Below are 26,675 nucleotides of genomic sequence, written 5' to 3'. Positions count from 1 at the left end.
CCAGACCCCTGAATGGGCATTCTGCAGATACTATCTCATTAATCTTCAGAGTAAGTCCATAAAGCAAATGGAGGTTCAGAGAAGTTAAGTCCCTTGTCCAAAGACACCAGAATTGAAGTGACAGCTGGAATCTAGGTCTGTGTGCATCTAAGGCCCATGTTTCTCCACCAGAGGAGGCTGCTACTCAAATGTAAGGATAAGGCACATTTTGAATGTTTTCAGTAGGAGACTCGGGGGAAGTGCCACCTCCTTCCTGAGAAGACTGCCCCGCCACGGTTGTAAACACGTGTGTGTACGTGCACACCCAGGCATACACCCATCTGTGGTGTGTGATTCCAGAGCTCGGGTTCGCAGGAAGCAGGTACTGATCCTATTTCCACCGACTGTGGAGGAGTTTCTTAGCCTCTCAGCTTCAACAGCTACAGCATAGGAGGGGTGACAGCCCCCTGGCTGTCGGAAGAGTCACCATGATCAAGTCTCGGCCCCTGTGGCCCAATGCTGGTGCCCCCTGTAACCAGGGCTGCCCGGGGTCATTGCTCAGTGAGTCTTCCCGCTGTGGTCCCATTGCACACACAGGCTGCAGTCACACTCGACAGGCTAGGCAGTGCCCGGAGCCCCCACCCGTGGGAAAGGGCCACGGGCGCTGGGCTTCCTGCCATTCTAACCTCAGCTTCCGTACTTTATCGAGCCCACACAATGGGCCTGGGGGCCACTCCCGCCCCGCCCGCACCCCCCCAGCCTCTGCACTGCTGGGAAATGGGCTCTTCCTTCCACTGCTGGGAGGGGGTCATCTTCGGCAGGGACCACACCAATTGGCCTGATAGCCCAGGCCTTGGGCGTTGACCCCCAGAGCATCTGGGGAAACCCAGGCACTAGGGGAGTGGTCTGCAGGCCAGACAGAGAAGAAACTGAGCCAGAAAGTCAGGGTTCTGATTCCTAGCCCCACAGTGGGCCCCAAGGCTCCCCTCTTCAGGAGCTACGGCAAGGCCTGCCCCGTCCCCAACACACAAAGGGCCTCTCCTTCCCATCTGCTCCCCACTGCCTTGCCGCTCTACAGGGCCCTCCCTGCTGAAAGGGAAATGGAGGGGAGCCCAGGGCCACCAGCCCTCCCTTCACTCCAGGCAGGAATCCCTGGGGCCCACCCAGCGCCCACCAGGCCACTCCAGGCCCTGGGCGCTCCCCGCCCCTTGGAATAATAACTATAATCCTTACTACAATTATAACTATAATAATAGTTGTGGTTACGAGTGCCGATTCTAAACTGCCTGGATTGGAATCCTACCTCAGTGATTTATGAGCTAATTGACTTTAGCCGAGTTACAACCTCTCTCTGTGCCTCAGTCTCTGTATCTGTAAAATGGGGATAATAACCGGACCTACCTCATCAGGGCGTGGTGCGGATTAACTCAGTGAACACACAGGAAGAACCTGGCTCGGTACCTGGTACAGGCCAGCTCTGGCGGTCATGGTGAGCGTTCACTGAGCGCTCCCTACGTGCCAGGAGCTGCAATGATGGGCTTTAATGTATTTCTCTCGTTTCATCTTCATGGCCGTGCTAAGAACTATTTGTTGTCCTCTGCCCCAGCTCACAGCAGAGGAAACCGAGGCCCTGGGCTCCACAAGCTGGCAACGGCCTGGCTCCCGAGCCCGACCATGACTGAGGGCTTTTGCGACAGGGGCTTCACCTGGTTCCTCTCACTGCCCTTGACCCAACTTCCGGGGCTACCTAGCAGTGCCTGGGGCCAGCCCCCCACACCCTGTCCCCCTCTGACCTGGCCCAGCCTGGGGGACCCCATAACCTCAGCTTCCGTACTTTATCGTAGAACCCGTAGAACCTTGTGGAAGCACTGGATCTAAAGGCTACACGTATTCGTTGAGACGTAGGAAATCGTTCTTCTTTAAGCGTTTTGTAAATAGGAGGCCAGACGGGGCTGTCACGTCTTGGAGCTGGAAGGCATCTTAGGGGCCCTCTGGTCTGACCTCCCGCCTAGGCGGGAAGCATGCCGTGGCAGCCAGCTTCTGCCCAAGCCAGTCCCCACAGGAGGAGGGGAGAAGGAAGCATGGCCAGGGAGGGGCTGCAGCCTAAGTCTCCTCACTGTCAAAGAACGACCCATGACCCTGGGCCACGCCAGGCCAGCTCGAGGCGGAACTGAAGGGCAGCAACCTGGGCCCAGACACAGATTTGCTCAGGGCTTCCCTGGCTCCCAGGAAAAGGGCAGATGCAGGCCCGTGGATCTGCCCGTGGGGCCACCAGGGGGCAGCCAGCAAGGCAAGGGTCCGGCAGCAGAGGGCACTGTGAGACAGCTCAACTCGGCACAGGGAGCCGTGCCCAGGGGATGGCCCAGGGGAGGTCTTCTCTCTGCACCTCAGGCAGCCCATTTGTAAAATGACCACAGCAAATGGGCCATCTCTCAGATCTGTTTGGTTCAGGTGCTCCTACTCCCAGTAGAAAGACGTCACTCCGCACACAAGAGGGCAGGCTGACAGGTAGGGGGAGCAGTAACGCAGGGACGGCCGCGCCTGTGACAGGCAGCATGCCCTCCGGGCAGCCTCAGCTCAGCCACACAGCAGCATAACCCGCAGCCCAGGGCCACGCCAGCTCTGTCTGGCCTGCCTGAGTTTCACATCCTGACAAGATCCCTGCCACAGGCACAGAGCTTTCCACATACTGCAATCTTCTCGAATCCCTGGGACAACTCCCAGGAAGACTTAGCACTCCCACTTTATAAGAAAAAACGGAAGCTCAAAGAAAGACATAACTGGGCCAAGGTCTCGGGACCAGGAAGGAGGATGCAGAGCTGAGATTTGAACTCAGGTCTGTCTGACTCCTCCTAAAGACTTCGCCCCTCTCCTCTTCACCTCCTGCCTAGCACAGCCTGGAAACAGGGGCCTGTACGCAGCAGCTGATCCTCCCAAGAAAGCCAGACCCAAGCCAGGAAGATGGAAGTCGCGGGCGAACCCACTGCCTCCCCACCCCGCCGCCAGCCCCCCACACCCCGTCCCTCACCAGCCTGGGATGAGGTATGCAGGGTCTGCAGTAGAGCCAGGGAAGACCGGGCAGGGTGAGGCCACGGCCCCGCTCTAGCAGCACCTGCTGTGTGGCCCGGGACAAAACACTGCTCCCTCTGCCTCAGGGTCCCTGCTGGAGGATGAGGACAAGGGGGCCCTCCCTGCAGCAGCGTCATGCGGGCCAGGAAAGGGAGCTGGAGGCACTTTGTGTTTGTACATGTCAGCATAACTGCTACCCCGCTTGCTGCTGCTCTCCTCCTCCTCGTTGTCATCACAGGATTCCCATTTATGGAGCACCCACCGAGTGCTTAGTACCAGCACTGCCCCCAACACCCCACCCACATCGGGCTACTTAATCTTCCCCACAGTCCTACAAAGGAGGTATGATTACCATACCCATTTCGCTGATGAAGGAAACTGAAGTTTAGAGAAAGGGCAGGGACTTGCCACAGGCCCACTGGCAGTGAGGGATGACGCGGGACCAGGGGCTTGTCCAGCCTCGAGCTGCAGGGCAGGGCTCTTAGTGGAGCCGGCTGGCTGCAGTGAGCTGCAGATACACGATGAAGGACAGGCAGCTGGGTCAGCAGAAACCATGGAAGCGCAGCCTCTGAGGCCCCTGCCAACTCTGTCGCTCAAGCCCAAGAAAGGAAACAAGAGGCCAAGAGAGGGTGGGGGATGCCAGTGAAAACCTTAGGCTCCCAAAGGAGGAAGCTGAAACGCGACAGAGCTGGTCCAGGCCTGCCGGACTCCTGTGCAGGAGCCCCTGCCCCCCAGTCGGAGCTCAGATCAGCTTGCTGGGGCAACTAGAAGGGTAAGCATGAGGGTGTGTGGATGTATCTATCTACAGAGATTCGTATTTACACACAGAACAGAACTCGGAAGGGTCTTGGGGAGGGGGTGTCCAATCAGGAGGCCCGGCGGGTGTGAGCCCTGGGATCTCCGTGCCCTCCGGAGAGGAGTGGCCAGGCCTTGTCTGAGCGAGCCCGAGGCCTCACCTGGGTAGGGCAGAGTTCTAGACTCTCTCCAGCTGCATCAAGAAATGGCCAAAGATGGTGATATTCCAACTATGGTGAACAGCACAGTCCCATGGGGGCTTAAAATGCAGGGTCTGGACACCACCTTCTGGAAATTCTGATTCCAGGAGCCTGGGGTTGGAGACTTAGAAATCTATGTATTAATAACGTCCTCCTGGTCATTACGGAGCACATCAAAGTTAGAACCACACATGTTTGTGGACGAGGAAACTAAGACCCAGTCCCAGTTCCTTTGGGATTTAGTTCCAAAATCTCTGCCCTTTTCTGGGGGTCCCAGCCTCCCCTTCCAGTCTAACCACCTTGCAGCAGTGTCCTCTCAAGTGTGAAGTCAGTCTTATTACTAGTGCCTGAGGGGAAGAAGGCTTCCGAAGCCATGGCCCAGTTCAGTGGGGAAACGCGCTGGAATCCATTAGTCATGTCTGCCCCGGGTGTGGAGGCAGGAAGTGCAGCGTGAGTGCCACACGTCTGCCATGCCTGCATTGTAGGAATCTCCTGCTCTAGCCAGACTGGCTTCTACGAACAGTGTGCCCGGGTCATGTCCACTTTCCCAGAACACCTGTCTCATCTTCTCTTTATTCTAAACCTGCTCAACCATCGAGCCCAAGCCAAGGGGCATCTTGCTCCAGAAGCTCTCCCTGGTGGCCTAACTCCCTGAGGTCTTTCCCTCTATGAACTCCCAGGTCCCTGCCTATCCCACCCCCACCCCCCTAGCCTCACGATGTTGTCGGAACAACACCCTGCACCGCGCTGGCTGCCAGCACCTCAAAACCATGTACCAGCGCCGGCACTAAGGCTCTTCCGGGTCATCCTCGACCTCCCTGGGACAGGAGTGTAATTAGTCTCTGCTTTTCACAGAGGAGCCGAGTGACTCACCCAGGGCCACACAGTAAGTGAGAGACACAGCCCAGGCTCAAGCTGGCTGGTGGGCTTCGGGGCCATGATGCAATCTTTTCACTGTGGGGCCAGCTTCCCAACCCACGCAGATAACTCCTTCCTCACAGGCTGAGATCAGCCTCACACATTCCTGCGGCCCCGCAGTGGCAAGAGCACAGGGCCTGGCACACGGCAGGAAATCAATAAACACTTCTTCATCTATTTATAAATATTTGCGAGAGGCAGAGAGCATGGTGGGGATGAGGCCCAGCCCTGGAGCCGGAATCTAATTCTGGTGCAGACATTTATAAACCGTGTGGCCTGGTGTAAGTGAGACAACCCCTGAGTGCCTCAGTCTCCTCATCTGTAGGCAGCCGCAACAGTATCTCCTTCATAGGGCTGCTGTGAGCATCCGTGAGGTCAGCTAAACTGCTTAGAATTGGGGCGCCTGGGTGGCTCAGTTGGTTAAGTGTCCGCCACTTGATTTCGGCTCAGGTCATGATCTCAGGGTTGTGAGATCCAGCCCCGCATCGGGCTCTGTGCTGGGCGTGGAGCCTGCTTAAGATTCTCTCTCTCCCTCTCCCTCTGCCCCTCCCCTCCAGTCATGCACTCACTGTCTCTCTCTCTCTCAAAAAATAAAAAGCAACAAAAAAAATAAATTGTGTAGCATAATGGCAGCACAGGGTAAATGTGTGCTAGGCTGACTAGGCCTGGACTTAGTCTAAATTGTTCTACTACAGGAGACAGTCCTCCAGCGAATGTCTCAGACCTTTGCGATGCAAACGCACAATGTCCTGGGCGAGGTCACAGGGCCTCTACTTTGGTGGGGACCCCCAGCCCAAAGGAGCTGTAAGAGCACAGCACCTGGAGTCAGAGTCAGGGGCTTAAGTGCAGGTGTGGCCTTATCGGGCCCTCCGTGCCTCAGCCGTATCCTCTGTCTAATGGGTAGAAGGCTCCCTGGAAGGCTTAGAGAGGTGCCAGGTGGAGGGAGAGCACACATCTGCCCTATGCTGGCATTATGCCATACAATTTATTTTTTGTTGTTTTTTATTTTATTTTATGGAGAGCGCCGTGAGGGAAGGCAACGCTCATCTCCTGTAGCTTCTGGATCCTCTTCCCTCCCCCCATCACCTCATTTATGACCCACTACCACCTACCCTCGGCCTTCTTACCTTCCTGTGTCCCGTGAAAAAGAGGGAGAGGTGGTGCATGGAGCCACCGTTGCGGCCCAGTTCCTTCTTGAGGGTGCGGGGCGAAGGCATGGCCCAGGCGGACGCGGCGCCCTCCCCGTCTGAGCAGTGCAAGGTGGTGTCGGAGGCGAAGCAGGGCCCGCGGGCTTCCTGCAGCAGACTGCCCTCGCTGTGCGTCCGCCGCCGCAGCGAGTTCTGCACCCGCAGGGAGAGGCCGCCCTCAGCCTGGCCCGCCTCTATCATGCTGCTGCGCTTGGCCTCACGGCGCTCTCCATAGTTGTCATCACTCGTGTCCTCCTCCTCCTCCTCCTCCTCCCCCTCCTCCCCCTCCTCAGCCTCGTCGGCGTCCTCCTCATCGGCCAGGCTGCCCCCCTCCGCCCCGGCCTTGTGGCTGTAGGCACTGTCCAGCCGGACCTCAGGGATCACAAAGGTAGGCCTGGAGGCCACAGGCGGGTCCCTGGTGGCCGCTGGGGGGTCCCCAGAGCTTGCAGTCTCCTCAGCCGGCTGGGGAACCTGGCCGGGGGGCGGGTCTTGACAGGGCACAGGCTCCTGAGCAGGGGAGTCCTGGACGACAGGGAGGTCTTGGCTGGGAGGGGGCCCTTGCCCAGGAGGAAGGTCCTGGCAGGGAGGGACTGCCGGGGCTGCAGGGGGTTCCTGGCATGGTGGGGAGTCCTTGCTTGGCTCGGGCTCCTGGCCTGGAGGAGGTTCCTGGCAGGAAGGTGAGTCTTTGCTGGACTGTGACTCTTGGCCAGGAGAAGGTTCCTGGCCAGGAGACGGGTCCTTGTTGGGTGGCAAGTCTTGTCCTGAAGGAGGCTCCTGGCCCGGAGAGGGGTCCTTGCTGGGCGGGGGGTCCTCGGCACCCAGCCCCTTCCCTTCCTCCAAGGGCATCTCTCGCTTCTCATCCGCCTCTGGCTCCAACATCTGGGAAACAAGAAGCAAACAAGAAAGGTTCAGAACAGCAGGCTATGAGATGCCAGGCACCGTGCATGAGCCAACATCACAGAGGCTGAAATAAATCAGGCAATGCCCCGAACCCCACACCTGATACCCCACAGTCTAAAAGCTTTAGTGCCAGATGGAAACAGAAAGCCCCTTTGGCTTCGCTGCACATGGGTTCCCACCCTTGTCGTCTTGCTTAAATCTTCTGTCTGCTCTACCAAAAGCATGGTTGGTCATTTAGGGGAAGAAGGAGTAACCACTATTATCTGGATCCTATTGCCTGCCGGGGCCGTGCCAAATTAAACACTCCTCTTATATGATCTTCCCAACGGCCCTCTGAGGGAAGTGTCATGGCGCCTCTGTGAGGAAAGGAGGAGCCAGGCAGTCTCCGCCTTCATGGACCAGAACCAAACCAAGCCCCAAGCCAGAGCAATCACAAAGTGATAGAACCTTGGACCTGGCCAAAGGGTATCTTCTACCTGAACCCAAGTTTCAAAAAATCCCATTCAAACAAGTACTTGCTCTGAATATTTAAGTATCTCTTTGAAACTAGCAAACTGGAATGAAACCAGAACTTCACAATATTGCCCACCCTTGGATGACACAGATGTCACAGACACATGGGGACCTCACTGAGGGCTCAACCACCTAGTGGTTTTTAAACTGTGTTTGGAGGCAGCTCAGGAGCTCCACATAGAGAAAGAAAGCACTTCCGGCCCCACACACAACCTTCGGAACCCTCAGCGTTTTTGCTGGACTCCTACAGGTTTCATTTGCAAAGGGGAAAATGGTGCCCTTGATGAAGTCTGAAAGGCAGCTGGCTCGCAGGAAGGCTGGGGCTCAGAGAAGGGGCAGGAATATCCACGGGGCCGCCACCACACGGGGGGGGGAAGCAGGTCTCGAGCCTGGGCCGGGCCGCGCATCACACCCACAGACTCGGAATGCTGGAGCGAGCACTATCTGGAGTCTGGGCTTCACCCATCAAGAGGTCATGGCCACCTAGAACAAATGAAGGGGAAAGTAGCCACATGTCCCTGGGGACTTACAGCTATGTGGGAATGTGCGTGTCGACACGCACACGCACAACGGACGCTGGCTGAGAACCTGAGAGGTAAGTAGTCCCCGAACAGAGGTTAAGAGCCCTCGTCATAGAGACCGTTAACGTCCATTTGATGGACGGCCATGCTGTACACAAAGAACAGTGACTCTGCCCCTACTGCCCAGCCACCCAGGACTGACGGGCTGTGCCCAAAGCTGAGAAGTCTGCTCAGGCCTGCGACGGCAAAGCCCCAGCCAGGCTCCCATCTGGGAGTCAGCGGCCCAGCTGTGGCTCAAGGCGACTGTAGACTGCTGCCCACACATGGCAGGGGTCCCACTGGCATCTGGGAGCACCACAGCGGATATGAAAGCACGGTGTGGGTAAGAGCCACGGGCTGGGAGCATGAAAGTGAAAGGGGAGCCCCCCTCCCCACAATGGAGAAGATGGCAGGGCAAGACAGCGGACAGGGCCTTAGAGGACTCTGGGATGATCTGGCCAGGGTTTGGTTCTCAGGCACAGCCGAAGACACACGTCCACCCACAGGGACTCCCTGCCCTGTAAATCGTACCCACAGGTGGGAGATAACTCCACCGAGGGATACCTCACACCTCACAGCCTCAGCCCCTGACACATCCATGATCCCAAGTCCCCAGAGCACAGAGGGGGAGCCTGAGGCCCAGGGAGGGACAGGAGCCAAGGGCAAATCACACAGTGGGGCCAGGGAAAGCCAGTCACTAAAACCTCTGGTCTCAAGGTCCCCATCCATTAAATGAGAAAACCAACACGCACAAGTGACAAACCAGGAGAATAAACATAGAAAAGTGTAAAGCTCTTTTTTTTTTCTTTTAAGTAGGCTCTACGCCCAATGTGGGGCTTGAACTCACGATCCCAAGACCAAGAGGCACACGTTCTACCAACTGAGCCAGCCAGGCGCCTGAAAGCATAAAGCACTCGAACGGGATGCTGGTGGTGGTGGCAGTGGTGGTGACTGGAACGATGGGTCTAGAGGGAAGAGCTGAAGTCACAAACCTCAAACAGCAGCCCATCTTTGGATGGACCCCTGGAAGCAAATGCAGCCAAATACCCAGAATCAAAGTTGAGATTATGATGGCGGGCCTCTCAATCCCAAAAGCTCATTTAGAAACCAAGGTCTGTGTCTTAGCCCCATCAGACTGTTCCCAGGGAGAGAGACAGCTCCCCTGCTGACAGACAGGCAGCAAGACTGAGGCCCAGCCTGGACAGTGACCTAGAGACATGCCCCAAAGCAGCCGCACCAATCGGGACTCAGCTGGGGTTAGAGCAGGGCCTCTGGCTCTTTCTTCCCAGGCCTGCTTCTGATCTCATTCCAGAGCAGCCCAGTCCTCTGCCCCTCACCCCACCCGCCAGGGAGCGGTCTCCTCTAGGAAAACAAACAGCCAGCTCCCCGTGCCCCACATTCAGTCACCCCCACCCTTGGCCAGACCCCCAACCTGGAAGGACAGACGGAAGGAAGCAGCAGCCGGTACCCTCGGGGCCTGGCACGGAGTGGCCCTGAGAGGGGAGCAAGCCGCATTTCCCCTTTCCTGGGGGGTGGGGGTGGGGCCAGGCCTGTCCCAGAACTGACTGAGCCTGAGCCCGCCTACCCCTCCCTCGGGAAAGTGCAGCCACAGACCCAAAACCAGAAATGCAAGTCAGCCTGCCTCTGCCAATCCTGCCCCAAACTGAGGCCAAACCAAACAAAGCCAGCAGGGGAAGTGCCGCTGTCCCCAGAGGGCCCCAGCCCCGGGGAAGGAGCGAAGGGCTCTGAGAGTGCCCAGGGATCAGCGTTTAGATGTCAGCGGGGTCACTTTCCAGCTGTGCGACTCTGGCCAGCCTCCCAACCTCTCACCTGGAACAGGCCCATGATACTAACCCGGACTTTTGGGACCCATCCTTGGTGCTCCCCACAGGGCCTGGCCCAGGCGAAGCGTTTGATAACATGGTGGCTACCGTTAGTGCAATCTTACTTTACAGATGGGGAAACTGAGGTCCCGGAAGCTAAGGGAGTTACCTACGAAATTGGAGGCTGATTTAGTACCAGCACTCATGTCTCCTAGCCAACGGTGTCTCCTGGCTTTGTTGGGCCCTTCCACACAGGGCAGATACCGGCAAAGAAGGACCAGCCAAGCTCTTTGGTTCTTCCCTGCACTCCAGGATCGGGCTCGTGTGAGCGCCTCGATGGGTTTGGTCAGCCCAGTGTTCCTGGGCAAGCTGGAGTAGGGAGTGCCTTGGGGGGAGGGGGCTTCTGGAGTAAATCCAGGAAACCTCAGAAATCTGGGGGGAGGGGTGCCCATGAGGGAATTAGGACAAGAAAAGAGATAAGAGATGAGAGTACGTCACAAGGGATGTCAGGCATGGGATTGTCCTATGAGGAACAGAATGACACACACAGAGCCCTGCTATGTCAAAAGTGCTCCGGGCAGTGTGAGCAGGATGCGGGGGTGGGGGAAGGACTGCAGGGACAGGCATGTGTCCTAACACACGTGCATTTGTTCAGTCACCAGGCACCGAGGGACACCCTGGAGGGACAGAAGGGGACAAGTCAGACACAATCCCTGCCCTCTGTTGAGCAGGAAAAAAAACAGAAGCTGGACAATTGGTCTTGAGGCCTGTGGTGAACGCTCTGGAGGGCCCGGCAGCTGACAGGCAACACCCAGTTAGACAGCTCTGCAACAGGTCGGGGTGATAAGAATCCAGCCACAGAGCCCCAGAGAGATCCGCCTGCCGGCCCAGGGCTTTGGGTCCAGAGTGCTCTGTGCAGCTGTCCCCTTCCTGTGGGGAGTCTGCCTCGCTCCTGCCCATCCATCACTTTGCCGGCTTGGCTGGACCAGTGTTAATTCTCTCCCAGTGTTGCCGGCTAGCACAGAGGAAATGAGCCAGGCCCTCTAAATGAAGCCGCTGTTTCGGATCTAATCAAATTCTGCCCCCAGTCCAATCTAGGGCTCAGAAGAGGCCGGGAAGGGTGGCAGGTGGGGCTCCCAGAACAACTCCTGAGCCCCAGACACACACACCCCCGCCCTGCTACTGGGGTTGGGGGTGGCAGTGAGCTGCTGGAAGTGACTTGCCCAATGTCACATAGCTACCAAATGTGGAGCCAGGTCTGCTGACCCCAGAGTCAACCTGCAGCTCTCACCCTGAGATGACTCATCACGGCCACCACAGATGCTAGGCTCTGCATCTGCCCTCAAAAACCACTTCCTGCAACGGGGGAGGGGGGGGAGGCAGGGGGTGTGAACTGGGGTTTGCCTTTGTCTCTGGGTGGCCCTTACCCAGCTAGGATTTTACAGATAGAGCACGGGGACAGAAAGCCAGAAGACCTGCGGACAGAAAGCCAGAAGCCCTCCACTGGAATCCTCACTCCATCATCTGCTAGCTGTGTGACGGGCTGTCACTTCTGGTTTCCTCTGCCGTGAAATGGGACGTGAAGTGAGGACACTTCCTGCCACCACCACCCCCCTTCCAGAGGGCTAAGGGGACCAAGTCTGAGAAAGGACAGGAAAGTGCTCTGCGTACTGGAACGTGGTTGGAGAAAGGGAGAGGCTATTAGAATTCCTGCCCAGCGCCTGACCTCCAGCCTGACTTTTGAGACGGGGTTGCTCCTTCAAGTTTGGCACGTTCTGGGTTCCTGAGCAGCTCCCTGGCTTCCGGGTCCCTGGCGTGAGGCTGGCTTCCAGAAACCTCAGCTGCCTGGCTAACACTTTGCTCCCCCAGCCCAGCCTTGGTCCAGCTCCTCAGCCTGATTTCTTGACACCCAGAGGCCGGAGCCCCCACCCTGCCTCTGTCCACCAGCTCAGAGCCTCCAGGCTGTTCTCCTCCTCCCCTGTCCCCAAAGGACAGGTCTGACACAAATCAGGGGCCTGGGGACAGCACCTTACAGCAGAGAGAGCTCTGGAGGCTGACCCCCTCCTCACTCACCCGCTGGGTGACCTCAGGCAGAGCCTCTCGGAGCCTCAGTTCCATCAGCCATTCCTATCAGCTCCTTAGCGCAGTAGGAGGAGTGCTGAGCCGACGTGCGCCCAGAGCCAGGCACCATGTGGGCATGTGCAGCTCCTGACCATCGCGGGACAGCCCAACTTTGACATCTCCCTCCCTGGATCTCCCCCCACCCGTCTGATGATCCCTCTTCCACCAGGTCCTGGGCCTCTTGGCCCATCCATGGGAACCCGTCTCCGGCCCCCCGCCCCCCGTCTCAGTCCTGCACCCTCCTTTGTGCACCCATCCCCTCCCCGGGCTATAGTCGCCATCCGCGCCTCCTGGCCACCACCCAGCCCACAGTGCCAGCATCAACCTGTCTCCTGAGTCTAAATCCCAGAGGCGAGTGTTCACCAAGCACTCGTGAAACAGAGCTCTTCCCAAATACTGTCCCAGGCTCTGTGGGTATGACAGGAAATGAGAAAGACACGATCCCTGTCCTGGCGGAGCTTTGAGGCCAGAGAGGAAGGACTGACACGAGCCACGATGTTGCCCACAGAAGCACGTAACGGATACAAAGTGTGGTCGGTGATGGACAGGAAAACCGTAAGGTGCAGCGGGAGAGAATGCAGTGGCAGGTGGGGAAGGCCCCTCTGCAGTGGCACTGAGCCCCAGATCTGCACGGTGGGCATGTGGGCCAGCACCCTGGCAGATCAGAGGACACCTGAGTGGCTAGAGCCCAGGCACAGAGACAGAGACCGCCCTCTGCACATCCCACCAGTGTCCCCAGCTCAACGTGCCCCAAGCTGAATGCGGGTCCATTCCATTAAGGATGCCACCACCAGCTGCCCAGACCAGCGACCCGGGTATCATCCTCTCTCACTGTCCCTTCATTACCACCCACCCCAACTCTGGCCAGTCACCAAAACCTCTTGATTGTCCCTTGGAAAATCTTCAGAATCATTCCACTGGGGTAGGAAATGCAAGTGTGGGGACAGAGAGTATATGGGAACTCTATATACCTTCCTCTCAATCCCTAAAACTGCTCTAAAAACAAAGTTGATTAACTTAGGAAAAAAATATCTCTCCATTCCTTCCATCTCCACTACCATCACCTCCCTCCAGACACTGTCATCTCCCACCGGAATTGATGAGGACCTCCCAGCGGCAGCCCAGCCCCCTTCGGTCGCCATGCCAGAGGAGACTTTTATGCACGTCTGACCCTGTCACTCCTCTGCCTAAAGCCCTGACAAGGCTCCCTTGTGCCATCCAGATGAAGTCCAACTTCTGAAGCCCTGAGAGGTTCTGGGCTCTCTCTCCCTTTGGCTTCACCTCCCACCATTCCCCATCTCAAGTGTTTGACGAGGAATGAATGAAGGAATGAATGAATGAGCAATCCAGTGAATTTCACAGGACCGTCTAGACCCTTAGTACCTAAAGTGGGGCCTCTAACCCAGCAGCAGCGGCAGCAGCACCTGGAAGCCCACATGAAATATAGAATCTTAGCCTTCAAACAACAGCTGCTGGATCAGAAGCTGCGTTTTACCAAGATTCCAAGAGTAATTTACACATTAAAAATAGCATTGATCCAGACTATTGGTTCTCAAAAGAGAGGTACACTTTAGAATCACTGGTGGGACATTTTAAAAATACCTATATCTGGGCCCAATTCCAGACCTTACTGGATAAGTTTCCCTAAGAGTAGGGATGGCATCTTGACTTTTCTCTGACTCCCCAGATAATTCTGCCCAGTTAACAGATAGGGTAAGTGAGGCCCAGAGAAGGGAAGTGATGTACCCAAGATCATACAACAGAGTCAGGACAGGCATGCAGACCAGAACCTAGTGCAGGACCAATTCCAACACACAGTACTCCCCTCTGTCATGGGAAGCCCATGCAGAAGAGACAGGACCTCAGCAGCCCCTTGTCCCCAGATAAGGAGCCGGCAAGCTCACTGGAGATGGCTACCCATTCATGCGTCCTATTCACAGAGGCCCAACTGCAGGAGAGAAGGAAAGGAGGAGTTTGAATGCAGACCGAAAATTCTCCATTCCTAAAAGATCCCACAACTCCTCACGGGTCTGTCGGGGACTCAGAAGGGCAACGCACCACGACAGGGAGCATACCATACCCATTGCCTGAAAGCAATACTGAGGCACAGTGAAGCAGATTTCCCAGCTCAGAAACTGTCAGGACAAAGCCAACACGCAGGGAAGAAGAATCCTCAGGAATGAGAAGTGAGAAGACCCCTCTTAGAAGCTTCCCTACTCTTGGCACCACCACCTGGGTAAGCCAGAATGACGTGTCCTCAGGCCTGGCCTTTGGAGCTTACTGGGATACCCCAATACCATCCTGGATGCCCAGCTTCTCACTGGGCAGGGAAAGCAGTTCCCAACAGGTGACTTTCCAGGACCAAGCTCCCCCCTCCTCTCGGGACCCAGACGCCACTGCTTCAATGTGTGTGGGGGCCTGGACTGGGAACCCCCACAACCAAAAGACCCTTTCCATACCTCACCTCTCTTTTCTTCTGAAAGGCATGAAAGTGGAGAGCAGGGCTGTCCCAGCTGCTTCCTGTCCCCACAGGGACCGGAGCCTCAGTCAGAAGAAGAACGCCAGGCCCCAGGGGGCTCTCCTGCCCCACCTCTGGGCTCTCCGCTCAGAACCAGCCCCCTGCGGGCTCCGCCACCATTCCCCTTCCCACCTGGCACCCCCTTTCTCTTTCGGAGCCACACCATGTCTCACTTCCCTATTGTCTTCACCTCCTCAGGTCTGTCTCCTGCCCATCCCCCAGAGCCCAGTTAAACACTCCCTGGGATGCCTTGGCTAGATGGCTCTCTGCTCTCCTGCCAGCATCCGTGGCCCGTGCAGGCCCTGCTTTGGCTCATCAGGATTGTGTCCCTGGCTCACTTACTCCCCCTGCCAACCCCCAGAGTTACTCAGCAAATACCAACAGAGCCCCAGCCATGTGCCAGGGCTTGTGCAAGGCAAACAGTGGCAAGGCACCGTCCCTTCCATGAAGGTGCTGGTCTATGGGGCAGAGAACCAGATGAGCGGCCCATGTCACTCTCCCACCCACCCACCACACTCCCCCCCCCCCCCCCGGGGGGTTATGGAAGCACAGAGGCCGCAGGAAAGATGGGGATGGCTCTTGGAGGAGGTAATGGGGACAGAGATGGGAGAGGATACCCAGGCCAAAGCCAGAGACAGCACGGAACATTCCAGGAAGGGCAGGTGGTTCCATGAACAGAAGCATGGGTATGTTCAGGAATTTGGACTTCACCCCGAGAGCCGTGTCTGCGTGATGCTGTAGAGATAGGGAAGGTGAAGCCAGATGATGGAAACAGAAAGCAACGATAATGATGGGGGGAGAGGAAGAGAGAAACCATGAACTGAGTGCCTCCCAGATACCAGGCACTGTCATAATTGCTCTCCATGTACTCTCTCACCCCCAGCAGCCCTGTACGGTCGGTTCCACCGGACCCATTTGGCAAATCAGGAAACTGGGACTGGGGCTCAGAGAGTTTCAGTGACGTGCAGGGTCACCAAGCGGGTAAGTAGAGGAGTCGCATGAAAACCACGGTCAGCCTGGCTCCAAAGCCCTGCTCTTTCTACTACCCCACGGCCTCCTTTCCGGCTCCTTCACAGCCTCTCCTCATCCCCCTCCCTCACCCAGTACCCACCTGGACCAGACTCTGTGAGGCACTGGGTGGGGAGTCGAGGGGGGAGGCTTTTCCATTCCAGGACACTAGAATGGATATCTGGCCATTGGACTCAGCCACCATCCTGTGGCCAAGGTCACCTCCAAGGCCCCAGGCACACTGCTATGTCCACCACTGCCTCCCTGAAGCAGATGTGCTCTCTGCTAAGAGGTGATGTTGAGGCTGGGTCATCTGGGTTTGTAGTCTGCTCCGAAACCATCCTCCTGCTTCCTCCTGTCATGGAACTTTCTCAAGAACCTGATTATATTCCTCTCCCGCTGAAAACCGTTCTTTCCCTCTGGGATAATCCCAGCTCCCTCCCCTGTGCGTTCTGCCCCTGCCAACTGACCTCCCTACCACGCCATTTCTCTTCCCTTCCCTCTGACCGGAGGAAATTGTTTGTAGTTCCCCAAACACACTCTACTCTCAGGCACCTCTAAACCTCTCTGCTCACTGTACGTCCTACCTAGAACACCCTCCCCTCTCTTGTCCATGGGGTGAAATCCTACTCATCCTTCCAAATTCAGATCACCCCCACGTGTATTGCCTGTGATTTCTGACAAAGACGATGATCACTTACAGTGAGAAAGGATTTTCTTTTTTAATTAATTCGATAACCACCCCGAGAAAATGAGTCTTGACCTCTACATCCACCATACATAAGAATCTATTTCCAGTAGATTTTAGACCGAAATATGAAACATAAAACAATGGAACTTCTGGAAGATAACACAGAACACATCCACAACTTTGTAATAGGCAAGAAAACAGGATTCAATGAGCATTCTCCGTAAAGAAAAGGACTGACAGGTTGGACTGCATTAAGAACTTGTATGCTTCAGAGCGAAAAGGCAAGACAGAGTGGGAGGAGATATTTGCAATGTGTATATCCCACAGTGAAAACACATCCGGAATATTTTTTAAGCTCCCACAAACCAGTAAAAAAAAAAAAAAAAAAGACAAGACAACCCAGGAGAAAGCTGGGAGGGGAGAAGCTTGAACAGGCGCTTCACTAAGCGGTGGCCAGTCAACATAGGGAAAGGTCCCGAACCTCATTAGTCACCGAGGAAATGCAAATTAAAGCCACATTTAGTTATCACAATATCTAATACCAATGACGTTGGTGAGGATGTGGAGTAACAGAAACGTTCGTACACAGCTCGCACAGAGCGTACTGGTGTCACACTTGGGAAAATTACATGATAGTATCTACTAAAGCTAATTACATACCTCTTTATGACTCAGCGATTGTCAACCTTACGTATTTACCCAACAGAGGAGTATAGACGGTGCATCAAAAGACATCTGAGACTATTCATAGCAGTGCTCTTCATGATAACCTCCAACTGGCAACAACCCAAAGGTTCGGCAGTAGAATGGATAAATTGCAGGATATTCACACAACAAAATACGACAGTGAGAACCAACAAAATAAAACATACAAGAATGTTGACAAATCTCATCCTCAAACTGTGGACCAGAGAAGTCAGCGTGAAGAAGCACATGCTCAGTGAGTCCAGGTATGCCAAGTTCAAGATCAGGCAACGCTGATCAATGAGAGAAGTTGGGACAGGGGTTCCTTTTAAGGCGGTGGAGGGGGGTATTTCCGGGGTTTTAGAATGTTCTCTTTCTTGAGCTGGAGAGTTTGTTCACTTTGTGAAAATTCATCAGCTATACAGTTCTAATCTTTCTCTAAGTGTGTTCCATTTCAATTGAGAAGTTTATTGAAAAAGCAAACAAAAGCCCTCATCCCAGCGTCCACCCCCCCTTCCCTCCTTCCGCCATGAGCCCCCCTCCTTGGTACACATCTCTGAATCACATGCCAACACCCCCCCCCACAAAGCCACTGCACCGCCTCCTGTTTCCGGAACGCCAACTCTGTGTCAGACCCCATGCCAAGCGCCTCGCTTCGCCCACATCACCTCGTTCAATAACAGCCGCCGTGAGGTCAGGTGCTAGCGGAGCTCAGCTGCTGCCTCGACTCGGCATCGGTGCCCAGGAAGCCCTGCATGCGCACACCCCACATCTAACCCGACGAGGCCGGGCCATCGCCGCAAGAGACGGACGCGAAGGGACCTTCAGTGTCTTGCCCAAGGGAACACAGCTGTAATGCTCCAGTCCAGAGCCCACAACCTGACACAAATCACACTAGGCAGCCTCCCCTGGGATTAGAAAGAACAGCATCTGGACACACACAGGTGATTTCTATGGCCGGGCAGGAAGCACAGAAGGAAGGGCAGACCGGGATAGAGACTCGCTCCTTGGATGGACAAGCACCTAGGCATCCAGACTCCGCCTCACCTCCTGCAGGAAGCTTTGCTGAGGCTCCCAGGCTGGGTTAGAAGCTTTCCCAGGGTTCCCCCTCCCTGAGTCTTCCGATCGGAGCTGTGCTGTTACCATCCATCACATGCCCATCTTTAGCCCTGGATTAAAGATTGGGCCCTTTATGTCTATACCTCCAGTACCCAGCCAGTGCGTGGTACACAGCCGGTATTTCATGCGTGTGGAAGGAAGGGAGGGAGGGAGACAGGCCCAGAGGGCAAGTTCAGAGCCACTATTGAGATCAACGGAGAACTCAGTCAGTCAAGGTCTGAGCAGTGAAGGTTTCCTGTCCAAGATGGGCATCGCTCGCAACCGCTGACCTAAGGAGCTGCACAGCCACACCCCTTCCATTCCACGGCCCTCCCTGTAGCTGCCCCTAGCCTTTGTCCAAGGTTGTGGCCAGCCACTTGCTCTGCCCAGCTCCTTCTCTCCCCCCGCCCTCTACCACCCTGCCCTGAGTGCCTGGGTTCTGCTAGTAGCCCGAGGCTAACTCCACCAAGAGGTAACTGAGGACACCACAGAAAGCCCTGGCTACACGGGCAAAAGCATGCCCAGTTCCAAATAACTTACTGCACCCGCGACCTTTCTAAGTCGGGAGCTGCTGACAGTTCTCCGGCAGCAGCCTGATCTACGGTGCCAGGTGCAAGCAGGCTGGCCCACGGCAGCCAGGGAGAGGGGACAAGCCCTAGGCCATCTGGAACAGAGAACACACCTGGCAGCTATCCATACATCTGGAACGATGACGGAGTCCACTGCCAGAGAAAGAAGGAATCCTGGGACCCCACCCCCCGCCCTCTCCACTGTGCCTAGAGGCTCTGATCTCCCCAGCGGGTCATGGCCCCGGCACCCCTGTCCCTAATCCTGCCCCAACCCCACCCCAATCCCAGATGCCTGGGTGCAGCTGGCTGTGCAAGGGAAGGTGGCAGCTCCCCGGGGCTGAGCCTGGCTGGCCTGCTGTGAGTGGCTCCAGCCTCTCTGGGCTTAGCGGGCTCAGCCATAAGCAGCCTTGTTTATCCCTGGGAGGAATGACGGTTTTCCCTGAGCAATGACATCTTGGAAACGGCCTGGCTCCACAAACAACAGCAAACCTCCCAGCCCTGGCCTGGGCTCCAGCTTACAGGAGAAGGCCTCTGACCAACAGTGCCTGAGGAACAGGTTAGGGGCTGCTTCCCTGCTGAGCCAGACCCTGGCCCTGACAAGTGACTCACAGAACCCAGGAAGAGAAGAGAGTCTACAGAGAATCAAAGAACTGGATCCCTACAAGAGACCTGGTCCAGTTCCTGGTTGCTCCAAAGGGGAAACTGAGCCAGAGGGGGGAAAAAAGCATATCTGCCTGAGATATCCAGTTGAGTAGGAGCCAGAAGGTGCCTCAGTCTCTGGCCTGTTGGCCAAGCAAGGGCTTTCTCTATTGCACCAGTTTTTCAGAGGAGAGCCAGGCTCTAGCTGGTAACCCAGGGGGTTCTAGAAAGGAATGTGTCACTGGGGAGTCCAAAAAAGGGGAACATCAAGATGAAAGCCAGGTACTCTGAGTCATCCAGTTGGTGTGATAGAGAGAGCTTTGGGCTGGGAGACCAGAGACCTGGGTTCTCATCCCCACTTGGCTGCTGAGTTGAATGCACCCTCAGGCAAGCCCTTCTTCTCTTGCCTTAGTCCCCTCTCTGTCCAGAAGGCAAATGGACTCAGCCATCTCCAGGGTCTTGGGGAAGTAAATGGGAAGAAGCTCTAAGGGCCTCCAGGAACCCAGCTGGGCATAGGTACTCCCTCCTCTTCTGGGGAAGCCAGGCAGCCAACTGGCTGAGAACCACCCCCACACAAAACCCCAGATCCACCTCCATGGTTGGCGGCTTCCCAAGGGGGCCCCAGCTGGGCCCCAAGCCGCTGTAGTCTGTGCAAAGGACCATGGACATTGTATTCAAAGCAGCTGGGGCTGCCCCTTCCATCCTCGATGGCCCAGGCCATGATGTGAACACCACCCAGCCCAGCATGACCCGAGTGGCCTCCCCCATGACCTCAGACAGGTTGAAGCTAATATTCTCCCTGCTTCACCTCCTGTCAAATCCCACCCCCCAACCCCTTGGCCCTATGGTAGCAAAATAGCCCCTCGGCCCCACACAGAAACTAGGGCTCCTGCAAAGGGACTCCTCACTAGGTCCTCAAGTTGGTAGAGACGCTCTCTGCCACGCAGAGCCAGGAGATGGGCAGGAAGAGCTGACTTGGACATCAGGGCTTGTCCCCAAGGAAAGCCCATCCTAGCCCTTTCCCACCATGCCCTGGGTCTCAGGCTAGGCCCTTGGGACCCAGAGATGAATAAGGCCCAAAGCCCACCTAAATAAGCCATGAAGTAACCACCCTGGGTACCACCACCAATGCACAGACAGGCTCCCAAAGAGTATTTGCTCTAGCTGTCGAAGTTTAGGTTCTCCAGGATTAAGGCCTGGATTAAGGCCTGGAGAGAAGAACTGGGCTTTCCAGGCAATGGGAACATATGCAAAGGCAAGTAAGCTGGGGGTGGGGTGCTTGCACTGATACCAAGTACTGGAGTCAGCAGCCCCATCAAGGATTTCTGGTTCAAGGCCCTGGAGACTTCCCAACATGGGGTCCCTCGCCTCAGCAGCCTCCTTCTTCACCACCCCCCTGGCTGCCTCAGATGCCAGGCTAGGCCTAAAGCAAGCCCCGTTGTGGAACTTGGCTCCCTGAAGGGCCCGCCCTGGGCTAAGCCATGCCACATGCTAGGGCTGGGGAAGAAGGGAGGTGCCCCTTGGCTGGGCACGAAGGACTCAAGGGGCCCTGGTGGAAACTTTGACTCTGGCCTCGGTGCCCTGGCTGGGATCCGCAGGCACTGGTGGGCAGGCGCTGCGGCTGCTTCCTTCCAAGAGATATACGCAGTCCAGCCACCTCGAGAGAGGGGCCAGACAGCCCCTAGCCATAGGCCTGAGGGCAGGAGGATGTGGAAAGTTTTCAGCCAGGGGCCTCGTGGCTCTGTCCTTAACTAGGCATCTCAAGTCAGGAGTACCAGCTTCAGAGCTGAACTACATAGCTCAGGTAGGATAAGGGCACCCGTGTATCCTGTCCTCACTGCCCCAGGAAGCAGTGTCCTTCAATCCTGGTCCTGGCCAGAGACCTGCTGTGTGGACACAGCTCCTTCCCAACCTGGACCCTGGCTCTTCTACAACCCTGAGGTCCCATGGCACAGAGGTTCTTCCCAGACACCTCAGGACCAGAATAGAGGTGTAGGGCTTCCAAGTTGATAAAAGAATTGGCCTCTGTCCCTTCACTGTGGTTAGCTCTGTGGGGGTGGGCAGGTCCATAACGATTACCCCCTCCCTACGGTTCTCAACTGGAGCCAAGGGAGCAGGTGCAGGACCTTTCTCAAGGGGCTCAGGAGGCACAGCACCCTTACCCCCACCCCCACCCCAGACCACCTCCTTCCCTGACATGGAACTAGGCAAGAGCGGCCATCCCTGGCACCTGGAGTACGGTTAGCATCCCTGACATGATCACCCACGGCCGGCTGAACGCTCCCTCCCCAAGCAGTGTCCCAACTCCTGGTCACCGAACATTCCTTTCTCTCAGAAAGAAAAACCAGCTGACCAGCCTAGAAGTGGGGAGCAGCACACAGCAGTAGCATGCCCCTGGCCCTGTGGGTCCCTACCCTGAGAAAGACAGACGGACGGACACACACACACACACACACACACACACACACACACAGCTATCTCAGAGCCTAACACACGGGATTTAGTTGCAACATGCCTATCAATGGCTGCCCTGGGGAAGAAACAATAGAAACAGGGGCACGGGGTGGCCTGGACAAGAGCCCCCACCCCGCCTACTGCACACCCACCCTGTCACCAAGGCACCTACCCAGCACACTCCAGCAGGGACCCGGGAGACTCCCGGCTGCCGCTCCTGCCCGCCAGCCCGCCAGCCCGGTCTCTGCCGGGCTCCTCCCGCAGGCGGGCGGGCGGGCAGGCGGGCGGGCGGCCGTGGCTGTGGCAGCTCCTGGCCGCCTGGCCGCCCGTGTCAAGCGGCCGCCTTCCCCAGACAGAGCTTCTTTGTGTCAGCAGAGCTATTTATGGACTTACCCAAGTTCCCCAGGGGAGCGATACCTGCTGGGAAAAGCAGAACCAAATGACCAGGTTCCACCTCCCACATCTAGGTAGCGTTTTCAAAACCCTTGCATCACTCGCCCCTCCTCCTCTTCCTCCTCCTCCTCCTCCTTGCCCTCCTCCTCTTCCTCCTCCTCCTCTTCCTCCTTTCCAAACACACACCCTGTCCAGCCCGCTGCCGCTGCTCTGGATTTCTTTCTTCCATCAAAGAAAACTCTGATTTCCCAAGTCACTTTCATCCAAGGAGGAGGAGAGCGGGCTGTCTCAGGAAGCGTCCCCGTCCTCCGGCAGCCGGTCCTTCAGCCTGCAAGGAGCCCCGGCTCCTCGGTTTCATGCTCACACTCAAACGCGTGCACGCACGGGCCCTGGCTCCCCTGTCCCTGTCCCCGGGGCTTGGGCTGGCCCCCCAAGTGCCGCTCTGGAGGGAGAGGCAGCCATCACTGACGGTGCCAGCCCCTGGCCCCGGGATCCCCGAGCCGGGTGCACCCCACAGGCACGCTGAGGGCTCCCCCGGCTGGGGCAGTGCAAAGCCACTGGCTGCTGCTCCGGCAGGATGGAGCCAATCACTCGGGCTTCCCGGCACACCCCCACCCCCACGCTGCTCACATCCCTGTGGGCGGCTGCCATTTAACCCAGGGTCCTGCAGCCAACGTGCTGCGGACTCTGAGAATGTCACCGCCTCGGGATGGGGGAGCAGCGGCTTCGGTGCCGGTGCCGGTGCTGTACAGCAGCACCATCCAGTGTAGCCGGAGCTCAGCACTTTTGTGTGTCAAACTCCGGGGAATCAGAAGGACGGAGAGCGCCGGGCTTCCTCCCCCACTATACAATGGCTGGGAGGAGCACATGACAACAGCTCAAGAGTCAGGGCCACAAGTGAAGGAGACATCCCTAACAGAGGGACCATGGGGTACAGAGGCAGGAGCCCTGGGCTTCGAGGCAAGAGCCCCCAGTTCGGGTTCCAGCTCCAGCACTGGTTGGCTGGGTATCCCTGATCCAGTCCCTGCCTACCTCTGAGCCTTGGTTTCCTCATCTGTAAAATGGGGCTGACAACTCTTGACCAGCCTACCTGTGGGATTCAGAGAGAATTCAGTGATCCCATGCCAGGCATTATTCCCAGAATCTGGCCTTCATAAACTCACTTAATCCTCACCAGCACCTTGAGAGGCCAGGGCTACTCCTACCCTCCTCACAGACGGAGAATCTCAGGCACAGAATGGTCGTGAAGTTGCCCAAAGTCACACAGCTAGTTGGCTGTAAAGCCAGGACTGAAGACCAGTCCAGCCAACTCTGGGGTGCCCGCTCCTCACCCCTGCATAGCCCCCCCCCCCAGGAAGCTGCTTTGCCAGCGCCAAGCTGTCTGACATTGTGGCTATGGCCCTTGCAGTTGGCTGTCTGATGTCAACAAGCTGTCTTGTCTGATGTCTGGGGCCCAAGCTAGGGGTGCCCATCCGACAGCAGCTCCAACCCGAAACTGCTTATTATCGGAGTGGTGGGCACCTTGGGATGTCACACAAGAAAAACGATGGGCAGAAGGAGACCCTGTGCCCCTTTCCCACCTCACCCCACCTTGGCCACCCTGGGCTGAAGTGTTGTCCTCTGCCTCTTACTCTCCCTGTGTTGGTCTCACTGTCTCTGAATGTCTATCGCTGCCCGTCTCCCTGCCCCTGTCTCTGATCTATTCCTGTCTTACGTCACACATACAAGCACACGCACACATGCAGTAGAAGAAAACATCCTATATCAGGGTCAACTTGGAAGGGCCCTCATCTGAGCAGTCACTTACAAACTCCAATCAATACTTTGTCTTGTCGCTGGGGGCAGAGCCAAGGCAGTCCTTGCAGGGCCCAAGAACCTTCCAGATTGGAAGACTGTCATCCTGCAGGCTCCTGGGAAGCAGGGTCCACCTCATCCTGGGAAACTAAGAAGGTGAGTCTCGAGAGAGCCCAGATCTAATGGGGCTGGCCGATTTCCAGTAGGGCTGACTGGTTCCCAGGATGGAATTTCTGGTGCTTGGGATAAGATTGCTTAGGATGGAGAGCCTGAGTTGACATGAGAGGAGCCCCCGAGTTTCAGCGGGGTCTTCACTTCTCCATCAACAAATAGTTCTGGAGCACCAGCTTCATGCCAGGCTCTGTGCTGGGCCCCCAGGCTGTGGTAGAGAACAGACAGACCGGGCCCTGTACTCACAGAGTTCCTGAGGGAGACAGACATCAGCCACACAGCCAGACTAGTGAGTCTGTAATTAGACATCGTGCCACGATGGGCAGAGCGGCTCTGCCAATCCAGGGGGCGGGGTCCAGAACCCAGAATGCACTCTTCAATGTTCTGGACCACAAGGATAATGAGGAAAGGGACCAGCAGTTCAGTGCCCTGAGGCCCAGGAACCTGCCAGACCAGGTCAGGAGAGCACTTCGTGCCTGGGGGAGCCCACGCAGCCATTGCCCTCTGCCTCTCCACAGCTCCAGATACAAATCAGCAAAGCAGGTGGGCCTCCCAGTGTATAGCCTGGGGCAGGAGGGGGAGTCAAAGGGTCAGAAGGGCCCTTGGAGATCTTTCACTGCTGTTTCCCACTGACAGACAGTGAAACTGAGGCCCAGAGAGGGAAAGTGACTTTCTCAAGGAAACAGAGCAACTGAGTGGCAGGGCTGAGACCAAGGATTGCTCACACCCAGTCCAGTGCTCCTGCCAATACACCTTAATGCTCTTCAGACCTACATAAATGACGGTGCTGTTCAGCACAGGAGGAACTGGGATCCAGAGAACCATGAGATCTAGGTGGCCTGCCAGCCACAGGGGTTGGCACCTGGGCATTCAAGGCCTGGGGCGCATTTATAGATCCACATAATTCACTCAACAAACATTTGACACTTCCTATGTGTCAGCACTGGTCCGAGCACTTCCCAATTATTGACTCATTAAACCTTCACGGCCCTATCAGATACAATGTCTAATGTCCCCACTTTACAAATGAGTAAAGACAGGCAGAGAGATGAGGAAACATCCTCAAGTTCCCATACTAGTAAGGGCAGAGCTGTGGGGGTCAAGCCCAGTCCACTCTCCACTGTGCCCTGCACCGCTGCGCAGGGCAATAATGCAACAGACGAGCCTGCCTCCACCCCATGAAGCCTGCCATGCCCCGGCTTGTGCTCCCGAGCCCCCATCCCGAGCGCTGCACACACGGAAACCCACCCACCTTCCTTCCTCCCGCAGACTCTACCTGAGGGAGGCTGTGTGCTGGCAACGCCCTCCTCAAGGAAAGGAGGATACTTGCCAAAGGCTACTTAATAAGTTTCCCCGTCCTGCCTTCTGAGCCAAAGTCCACTGGGATTTTGTTCCGGGTTGGGGAGGAGGGTGATGCTGCTAGGGCAGAAACTGGGCACAAGCCAGGGAGAGGTGTGGTCCCAGGAATTCCAGAGCATGCAACAGACTAAAACAACTGCAGTCCCCACCAGCAGCTGCTTGGGCTCTCGTTCTCCCCGGAACATTCTCTCCAGAGAATGAAAGAGCCAGGTCTGTGCCAGGGTGTCAGGGGAGTGAAAGCCTGGGCCAGGGCATGCTGGCCAGACCTCCTCCAGAGCCTGCCCCTGCCCCAAACTGGTCCAGAAGACTATGATGAGCCTGGGCTGCCTTAGGAGACTGTAGAATTATCTATACACACCCACCCCAGCCCAAGCTTTAAATCTGCTAACCCACTTAGGAATTTCTAGGCCTGTACTCGTTGGGTCTCACATCCCTGGTTTAGAGGCCTACAGACTCCATTCAGAAAGGCCCTCCCCATAGAAGAGTCAGCCAAGACACATTTATTTGTTATTTAAAAAACACTGAATCTCTACGTGTGCTGGAGTCCGTGCTTGGAACTACGGACACAGGCGGACGGAAGTAGTCTGCTCCTGAGATCTGACCCGGTGGGGGGGTGGTGAGCATAGTTGACCCTGGAGTGGACGCTGCAGGCGGGGACTGTCCTGCCGTGTTCTGGCCTCCGCGACCCTAACGCCAGGGTAGGGGACCTGCTCTCCCACTGCTTGCTAAGGGCATGCACCTGGCTCTTCCTGGTGGCACTAGCTTTGTTCTTGGGTCACGAGCTCCAGGTGGTGACGTGGGACAGGACACAGCAGGTATCCTCAAGCTCACACCCATGGGAGGTTCTGGCCTACAGTCTGCAGAGCCCAGGTGAGTCCCTTCCCCCTCACTGGCCTCTCTTCCATCCCTAACATGAGGCCACAGAGGGGTGTCCAGTGGGTCCAGCCTTGCTCCCCTGCGTTCAGTGGCCAGTCCCAGGCCCCTCCAGGCTCTCTCACTAAAGGAATGAGTTCAGTCGGAATTTAGAAAGAGCACAGGCTTTGGAGTCCAAAAAAAAAAAAAATCTGAGTGTGAGTTATCTTGGGCAAGTCATTTTAATGTGCCTGAAGTCTCAGTTGCCTCATCTGTAAAATGGGGCTATTACCATGTGCCTCACTGGGCCTGTGGAGGACCAAATGAGGTGGTGCGTGCAGAGTGCCAGCACACGGTGAGTGTGTAACAAGTAAGTAGTG

The 26,675-nt window shown here is 56.5% G+C and overlaps 1 protein-coding gene across 5 annotated transcripts in view; it reads right to left on the bottom strand.

Moving 5' to 3' along the window:
- Positions 1 to 26,675, bottom strand: part of RGS3 (regulator of G protein signaling 3) — a 103,442-nt gene that overhangs the window by 8,296 nt on the left and 68,471 nt on the right. For 2 of the 5 annotated variants that reach the window (XM_034664341.1, XM_011220428.3), the window contains one exon: positions 6,089 to 7,027. In XM_034664341.1, coding sequence (XP_034520232.1) covers positions 6,089 to 7,027 — 939 coding nt within the window. Of the gene's footprint in view, positions 1 to 6,088; positions 7,028 to 9,553; positions 9,619 to 21,898; positions 22,096 to 22,119; positions 22,237 to 26,675 lie in introns of those variants that run through there. The other 3 variants (XM_011220430.3, XM_011220429.2, XM_011220431.3) reach the window with 3 other exon arrangements.

This window comes from Ailuropoda melanoleuca, chromosome 7, assembly GCF_002007445.2.
Source record: "Ailuropoda melanoleuca isolate Jingjing chromosome 7, ASM200744v2, whole genome shotgun sequence".
Classification (NCBI taxonomy): Eukaryota; Metazoa; Chordata; class Mammalia; order Carnivora; family Ursidae; genus Ailuropoda; species Ailuropoda melanoleuca.
The sequence above is the reverse complement of the archived record's forward strand: the minus strand, read 5'-3'. Positions and strand labels throughout refer to the sequence as shown.